The 8,823-nt window shown below is 39.0% G+C and overlaps 1 protein-coding gene and 1 long non-coding RNA gene across 3 annotated transcripts; one reads left to right on the top strand and one right to left on the bottom strand.

Annotated features, from left to right (window-relative positions):
• Positions 1-1,202: 1,202 nt before the first annotated feature.
• Positions 1,203-7,963, bottom strand: LOC118941132. The gene is made up of 2 exons (XR_005037431.1): positions 7,844-7,963; positions 1,203-1,962 (listed from the first exon to the last, which is right to left on the bottom strand). It is a non-coding gene; the product is annotated as an uncharacterized LOC118941132 (long non-coding RNA).
• atp5if1a (ATP synthase inhibitory factor subunit 1a) lies at positions 7,196-8,735 on the top strand. 2 transcript variants are annotated; one of them, XM_021571651.2, is made up of 3 exons: positions 7,196-7,401; positions 7,921-8,033; positions 8,466-8,735. In XM_021571651.2, the coding sequence occupies exons 1-3, from the start codon at positions 7,330-7,332 to the stop codon at positions 8,605-8,607; spliced, it is 327 nt and encodes a 108-aa protein (XP_021427326.1). In that variant the 5' UTR covers positions 7,196-7,329; the 3' UTR covers positions 8,608-8,735. The 2 variants fall into 2 exon arrangements, with proteins under 2 accessions (XP_021427326.1, XP_036808407.1); XM_036952512.1 differs by lacking the exon at positions 7,196-7,401 and adding an exon at positions 7,753-7,812.
• The last annotated feature ends 88 nt before the right edge of the window (positions 8,736-8,823 follow it).

Genomic DNA, 8,823 nt, shown 5'->3' with positions numbered 1-8,823 from the left:
ACTTCTACCTTATGGCAAGGTGCTCCATCATGCTGGAAAAGGCATTGTTTGTTGAACCGCTCTCCTTGAAGTTCTTGATGATCCGATAAATTATTGATTTAGGTGCAATCTTACTGGCAGCAATATCTTTGCTTTTTGTGCAAAGCAATGATGACGGCATGTGTTCCCTTGCAGATAACCATGGTTGACAGAGGAAGAACAATGATTCCAAACACCACCCTCCTTTTGAAGCTTCCACTCTGTTATTCGAACTCAATCAGCATGATAGAGTGATCTCCAGCCTTGTCAACACTCACACCTGTGTTAACGAGAGAATCACTGACATGATGTCAGCTGGTCCTTTTGTGGCAGGGCTGAAATGCAGTGGAAATGTTTTTCTGAGATTCAGTTCCTTTGCATGACAAAGAGGAACTTTGCAATTAATTGCAATTCATCGGATCACTTTTCATAACATTCTGGAGTATATGCAAATTGACATCATACAAACTGAGGCAGCAGACTTTGTGAAAATGTATATTTGTGTCATTCTCAGCTTTTGGCCACGACTGTATTACATGGAATGTGCACAGGCTCCATGATGGAAAAAAGCATATGGTTCTTGAACACTTAAAGAGATTGTCAGCAGATGTGGTTTTCCTGCAAGAGTTACATTTCAAAAAAGTAGAAATGTATTATTTAAAGAGGAGCTGGGTTGGAGAGGACTATGCTGCCACCAACTGTAGTAACAGCAGAGATGTAGGCATCCAAATGAATAAGAATACACCCTTTTCCAGCACACGGACCAAGAAGGCCGTTTTCTCATGTTGAATACATGGCAAGAAAATAAACATTGTTTTCATGGTATGTCCCACCAGGGGCAAATCTGATGTTTTTTTTTCGATAGAATTCAAGCAATATTAGATCAAATCCAGACAGGAACTATTATTTTTAGCATGTGACCTAAATCATACATTTGATATGATTGACAGACATAGCAATAAAAAAAGACTAATTCAAGGAACCTCCAAAGAGGCTGCAAAATTTCAGCTCTACAAATCATTTCCAGTACACCTGGAGATTACTGTTCCCAACTACAAGAGACTAGTCCTTTTTTTCTCAAAGTAAGAAAATCTATTAAAGAATTTATTACATTTATTTTATTTCCAAAAATACCCTAAACAATTTCATGGGTTAAACATGACAATAATATTGATCATTCTCTGATCTTCTTTCATGTTTAATTACACCAACAGAAAATACACTTAGCGACAGAATATGGAGAATGAACAGAGCACATGTTCAAGACCCGAAATGTATTAAATAAGTAAATGAAAAAAAAAAAAAAAATGCCATTACAAATGTAGACATAGAGGATGGGAAAAGCCTAACCCTAATATAATTTGAGATGCATTTAAGGTGTACATTAGGGGAATGGTAATCTCATACTCGTCAAAAGTTACTGTACATCTGAGTTAGAAATGAAAGAAAAATAAATCACTATTTTAGAAAAAGCCCATCAAAAAATTAAATGTTTGAATTTAAGCAGGAATGTAATCTTAACCTTTTGAAGAGCGCCAACAACTATAGGTTAAACTCAAAAGAAAGCATACTACTTAATGGCAAATAAACCTGGTAAACAGCCCTCACAAAACAAATACATGCCAAACCAGTTATAATTAAAAAAAATAAAGATACAAATATGTACCAAAAACAAATTGTATTTTGAAAATACATATTACAGCTTTAGAAATTATCTGGTTACAAAATAGATTACAGTGTAGTTCAGCCCAGTGTAATAAAACATACAAAATACATATTTGAAATACATGTAATTCCTTCGCATTTTGTAGAGAGAAAATCAAACAAATAGGACTCACACTGAAATGTCAGTTTTTTTCTCCCAAGCCAGTGCAGATGAAAAACATAGGCCTCGTGTTGAATGTTCTTCAATATCAGGTCTCGAAAAAAATCCTGGCATGAACCCTGGGGACAATAAGAAAGCACATGTAAACAATACTTTCAAACCTTATTTGTATACAGTCAGACACAAAGACTCATGCTTGAAAGTTTTAGGAACCCTACACACATGTTCACTGTTACATGGGCATGTAATATTCATATGTGTAAACATACTGAATTGTAATTGGATGCATTTTACCGCCATATCATACTGTGCTATGATTGGTTAAGACCACCCAAACGGTTAGGTCACAGGCAGTTTGGTCCTGGTTGGCAATACGTGAACATGCCAGTTATAGCTAGCTAATAAAGAGCTACGTTAAGAAATATCCTGTAGTACTGCATTTTATTATTTTGTACAAAGTGTGCAAAACAAGACAGGGCAATAATATGATTAATGCAAGACAGACATTGATTACATTGCAGTGCTGAAAACACTGTGACCGATAGAATGGAAGTCTTACTTATTCTCAGAACCAGAGCATAAGAAGTGGCATATAGAGGGCTCTACAGTAGAGGTGTCATAATACCCATAAAACCTAGCAGTCAAACAGGGAAATGGTTCCAATCATTTTTACACCATTCATTTTTCCCATAGGGGATTTTAGAAACCCTTTAAATAAGGGCTGTGTTTTGTGTGATGTTTTGATAACCATGTAAATCTCTCTGACAAGGTGACTTTTAATCAATATATTAGTCTCTATTTACTCTCAGATTCAAAAATGCTAATTAGCATGAAAGTAGACATGCAAAACTACAAACCCCTGCAAGTCATCTCTAGCTGACACCTTTGCTAACAGGTATTTTGTCATTTTTAAAAATTTTACATTTTTTAACTAGGCAAGTCAGTTAAGGACAAATTCTAATTTTCAATGACAGCCTAGGAACAGTGGGTTAATAACTGCCTTGTTCAGGGGCAGAACGACAGATTTTTACTTTGTCAGCTTGGGGATTCGATCTTGCAACCTTCCGGTTATTAGTCCAACGCTCTAACCACCTGCCACAATTGAAAACTTTCACAAGACAGTTCACAGAATTGTCCATTTAAAGAAATGTAGCTAATTTATGAATAACTACATTTATCTACATTTGCCTCAATTTGGCACCCTCATCCAGATCATGGCAATTTGTATTTCTTTATGATAGCCACATTAGCATTTCATTTTTTTTGGGGGGGGGGGGGGGTTTGAGTTTTTGAGTTTCTAAAATCCCCTAAGTGAAAAACGATTGCAACCATTTCCCTGTTTGACCGTTAGGTTTTATGGGTATTATGACTCACACTGTGGTACTTTTTTATGCTGATGTTTGCTCATATGAGGAACAATTTCATACACAAATCAAAATTTGAAGAAAAAGTCCCTTTTCTTAATTTTTTTTAATCTATTTTGGAAACTATTTAGAGTCATTAAAACATATACAAAACAAAATGTCTGGCTGGCTTCTCAACATTTTTTACCCCCAAGCCATAAGACTCCTGAACAGGTAATCAAATGGCTACCCCCAACCCCTCTTTACGCTGCTGCTACTCTCCGTTTATCATATATACACAGTCACTTTTGTTATGTTTGTTCCTTGTATAATGACAAACTAGGTTTAACTACTTTTAATGAACATATACTTCAGCTAAAAAACTCCTTGTTTAGCCATGCAAGGCATAATTCAACCACCTGCCCACCCGCATAGCCTGCTGGGTAACGTAGTCTAAATGTTATTAACGCACAACAACACAACTTTAACTATACATTCATGTACATACTACCTCAATGAGCCTGACTAACCGGTGTCTGTATGTAGCCTCGCTACTTTTATAGCTTCGCTACTGTTATTTTTCACTATCTTTTTACTGTTGTTTTATTTCTTTACTTATCTATTGTTCACCTAACACTTTTTTTGCACTATTGTTTAGAGCCTGTAATCAGGGGCGAAAATCTGATATCAACTTTGGAGGGGACAATTACATGACATTTTCTCAAGAGCAATTCCTGAGGGGGACACCAAAAGTAGTGCTGGAACACATAGCCTACGTTGTAATATGTTAAATGTATATTGAGGAACCATAATCACTACTACTGGATAATTGATAGGTACAGTAGTTAACTGAAGGGTTGTCCCAACTTGTTGAAATGTTTAAATCATTATAATACTACTACTAATAATAGTTATAGCAGTGTTCCTCGTCAGTCCAGTATGTATGCAGGTATTTGTATTTACAACCAGCAATACCAAGCAAGGCCAGTAGGTGGTAATGGTACTGTACACTGTAAGGGTGCAGGTTTCATAAATACAATGAACATGGTGCGATCTCATCTCAAAGAATCTCCATTGAGAACCATCACAAAGTTAGTCTATGCACTGACCTGACCTTTTTATTGAACTTTTTCTGATTCATTTATATAGTCATTAAATATGTGCCACTGGTTTGAGTCTATTACAACATCTTTACAAGAACAAAACGCTCAGAGTAAGTACAGTTCTAAAAGCAAGATAACTACTTCAATGAAAAACCCAAACAAATCAACCAAAATATCCTTCAGAAATACTTGGTTATTGTTCAGTCAGTGTCTCAACTCTTCAAACAACAGCTATGGACAAATATGTCACACAAAGTATGCAATTTTAAATTAAATTAAATCAATAATTAGTAAGTGTACTGTCATGTACTAAAAACTACTAAACAAAATAACAAATATCATACTATACACCAGGGGTTCTCAAACAGGGTAGGTGGACCCCTAGGGGTCCCTGGTGTAATGGCAAGGGGTCCATGAAATAAAAAAAAGTGTAATGAACGTATTCAGCAGAACAAGGATTCCACTAACTTTACATATAATATAGAGGGGGTGGAGGTCCCTGAGAACCACTCAAAACCTTGCCTGCCTTTCCTCAAAATATGCAGGGGTTCTAGTACTCCAAAAAGGTTGTGAACCACTGTTATACACACTACTGAACAAAAGAACCGAACATATGTTTGAGGGTTTCAATGGTTTTGTGCCATCACTGAGGTAACTGGACAATGCTGTGCCACTGTCCTCTATACTGGTGCTGCTGGCAACAAGGTTGACACCTGGTCCTGCCGTGGTTGTGCCACTGTCCACTATACTGGTGCTGCTGGCAACAAGGTTGACACCTGGTCCTGCCGTGGCCGTGCCACTGTCCCCTATACTGGTGCTGCTGGCAACAAGGTTGACACCTGGTCCTGCCGTGGCCGTGCCACTGTCCCCTATACTGGTGCAGCTGGCAACAAGGTTGACACCTGGTCCTGCCGTGGCTGTGCCACTGTCCCCTATACTGGTGCTGCTGGCAACAAGGTTGACACCTGGTCCTGCCGTGGCCGTGCCACTGTCCCCTATACTGGTGCTGCTGGCAACAAGGTTGACACCTGGTCCTGCCGTGGCCGTGCCACTGTCCCCTATACTGGTGCTGCTGGCAACAAGGTTGACACCTGGTCCTGCCGTGGCTATGACACTGTCCCCTGAAGTCTCTCTCCTTGTCTCTTTCCCTTTCACCACCTTCACAGTCTGTCTCCTAGAAAATAAATAAGGTGTTTGCCGTACTCCTAACTACCAGTACCCAGAACTACACAATTAATCACAACAGTAATACCCTTGCCTTAAACAAATCTTAGTTCAGTCACCAGTTTAAGTTGAGAGTGGGGGTATCCATGGCATTTTCCAATTATGTCCCTATTTTACAAGTCAAGCATTTTTAGAACCTTTCATAATGTTGCCAAACAAAGACTCAAACTTACCTGAGACTCCCTGTCTCTGCCAGTCTGTCCCTGCCCACCTGTCCCTGCCAGTCAGTCCCTGCCCACCTGTCCCCAGCTCTGCTGTCTGTGTGCCCTCTGTTGCCTGATCTGCCTAATGACATCATTGTGAAACGTTTCCATTAGCATTTCACTTCTTTCTAATGAACATTTTATCAACTAGTCTTAGGCTACTAGGGTTCTTGCTTTGCATTTTGGTGTACTGAAAAATACTCTTTGTCTTTTTACCTTTTTCTGAAAATGTTCTACCTGGCAGGCTGGCTAGCTGCACAAACACACACACGCACAGTGTAGGTTATTTACAGTAGGAGATGGGCTTCTATCATATCTTCTATCATTCTATATGGGCTTCGATCTAAAAGGTAGCTAGCAAATGTGAAACGGATTGCAGTGACAAGAGTTGACAGCTGTATGAGATCATGAGTTCACCATTTACACAACATATGCTGCCACCTTTCGTCATTTTAATATAGTTTGTTTCATATTGGCTGGCTTGCAACAATAGCTGAATTTGCAAAGCTAGCGAACACCAATTCCATTTGCAAAGCTAGCGAGCACCAATTCCATTTCTGTGGTGTTTGCTATAATCTTTGCTATTGTCAGTTTACTCCAAGATCAGCAAACGTGCTTCAAAGTCCCATAGCGACAATTTAGTTTTTGCAACTAGACCATTAAAGATATTTAAGACAATGGTAGAAGAGAGTGTAGTTCTGTTCAGTTGGGAGTTCAGTTTATCGCTAACCTTATCACAGGGACTTTGAAGCACTACAGCTGCATGCTGATCTTGAAATAAACTGACGATAGCAAAGATTCCATCTTTGACGACGCCACATAAATGGAATAGGTACTAGCTAGATTCATAGTTAATGTTTGCCCGCTAGCTCTGCAAATGCAGCTAGTGTGTGTGTGTAAACCCTGCCAACATAAATTAAAAAAAACATTGCTATGGCGCGATTGACTGGATTTACCTCACGTCAGTTACGTGCATTGAGTGCAGAAAGTAGATACAAACCCTCTGTTACCTGCCACACAAGGAACTGGCAGTGGATCAAACCATTGTGAGACAAAGGGCGGGGGTCTAAATTTTTTGAAACTTAAAAACATGCTATTAAGTGTCTATAATCAGCACAAGTGCTTTCGTTGTGTATTATTAATATTATTGAAATTACATAGTTATGTTTACAGTGATATATTGGGGGGGATCGTGTCCCCCCCGTCCCCCCTGGGATTTCCGCCTATGCCTGTAAGTTACCATTTCACTGTAAGGTCTACTTCACCTGTTGTATTCGGCGCACGTGACAAATAAACGTTGATTTTATTTGAAAATGTCAAAAAAATGTATTCGCTACGCGTCTGTATTTGAATTGATATAATGTGGATTTGTTTTTTGTTCTCTTATTTATTAGTGGAATTCCTTTGGCTGTTCTGTTTATGTTTTGCATGTTACTGTTTAATAAAAAATAAAATATTAAAACAAAGATTCCCCACACTGTCGCTAGATGACAGCAAATCGTTTTCCCAGCCACTCCCACACAGTGAAATTGCACATTTCCGCATGTGAAAGTACACAGCGAAGTACTTTCTGCTGCAGCAGGGCTGTTAATCTGCGTAGTTGAGAAATTGTAATGGCGAGGCTACTATTAAGATCCAATTTTCGGGGCTTCTTTGCCACCCAATTCAGGATGACATCCGACCAGGTAAATGTGATGACGCACTGACAGTGGTGTTGTTTTGTATAGCTTGCTGGTTAACTTAGTTGCCGCTCCCATAGCTAGTAAGTAGCCTAACAAGACTGATAGCGATTTCCTCGAAAGAATCCTTGTACTGTTTGTCTTCTATTGATCCATTTTATATTACAAACGTTTGATCATGTTTCCGTTTAATTGTTTTGGTTAACTTGTAGACCAGCCAAGACAGCTATCTTGAACTGTAGCAAGTAACTCAATAGGTGGCAGTGTTGTATATGTTTTGTCAGGAAATAATAAAGGGGATTTGGAATGTCTAGTAACGGTAGGACCACCATTAAGGCGTAGTCCAACCATGGATGATGTCTAATAAATGCTATGTTACATTTAACCCAATGCTCTCTTTTCATAATATATATTCAGGTGTGTGATATGGTCAGGTATTAGACCTTACCTCAGATAGTGTGACATGTTTGTTTTTTCCCGTGGGAGACCCGAGTTGTGATTTGATATATCTCTCCCTCTCTCTAGCTGGGTGAGCTGGGCAAAGGAGCAGGAAAGGGAGGCGGTGGAGGAGGCTCGGTGAGGGAGGCAGGTGGTGCCTTTGGAAAGAAGCAAGCTGCAGAGGAGGAGCGTTATTTTCGGTAAATGGATTATTTTTGTAACCTGGATGACCAGACATATTACTACTACGTTTATGAACCAGTCTATCCATTTTGGAGGAAGGTATACATAGCTCTTGCCTTTTGACTCCAGTGGATAAAGTCTGATCATAGTAAAGAAGAATCCCTTTCTCTCATATTCCTCATGTTAAGCCCACATGAACGCAACCCAGGGGTGTATTCATGTCGTCTTGCAATGGAAACGTACCATTTATGAATCAGAAGAATCGAAACTGGGAGGGGCCTACCCAAATTTGAAACTGGGAGGGGCCTACCCAAAACTGTTCCCGAATTTAAGTAAATTGTTTGTTGCAAAAAAAAATTGCAATAAAGGGCGTAATGAATACACCCCTGGTTAAATTTTTGCCTCATTAGAGAAATCAACCAAACTTTTCTCTCCCTCTTGCTCCTCAGTCAGAAGGAGAAGGAGCAGTTGTCTGCCCTACGGAAGCACCATGAAGAGGAGATTGACCACAGCAAGAAAGAAATTGAGCGTTTGCAGCGTGAGATTGACCGTCACAAGGGCAAAATCAAGAAACTGAAACATGATGACTAAGCTCAGTCTTCATTCACACTGCTTACATTAGGCCAAATATCACCCATTTGCCTGATTTTGTGTTTTTAGGCAATTGTATAATAGTTACATTCAAAACAATAATAAAACACTAGTTGTTTTCCAACTGGGAGAGTTTTTTTGTGATTACTTTCAATACCACTGTAGAATGTTTATCTTGAAATCGGGCACATTTATTATGACAGTTGAGTATTTCAT

Source organism: Oncorhynchus mykiss, chromosome 18, assembly GCF_013265735.2.
Source record: "Oncorhynchus mykiss isolate Arlee chromosome 18, USDA_OmykA_1.1, whole genome shotgun sequence".
Lineage (NCBI taxonomy): Eukaryota > Metazoa > Chordata > Actinopteri > Salmoniformes > Salmonidae > Oncorhynchus > Oncorhynchus mykiss.
Note: the sequence above shows the minus strand (reverse complement) of the source record. Positions and strands in the feature narration are given on the sequence as shown.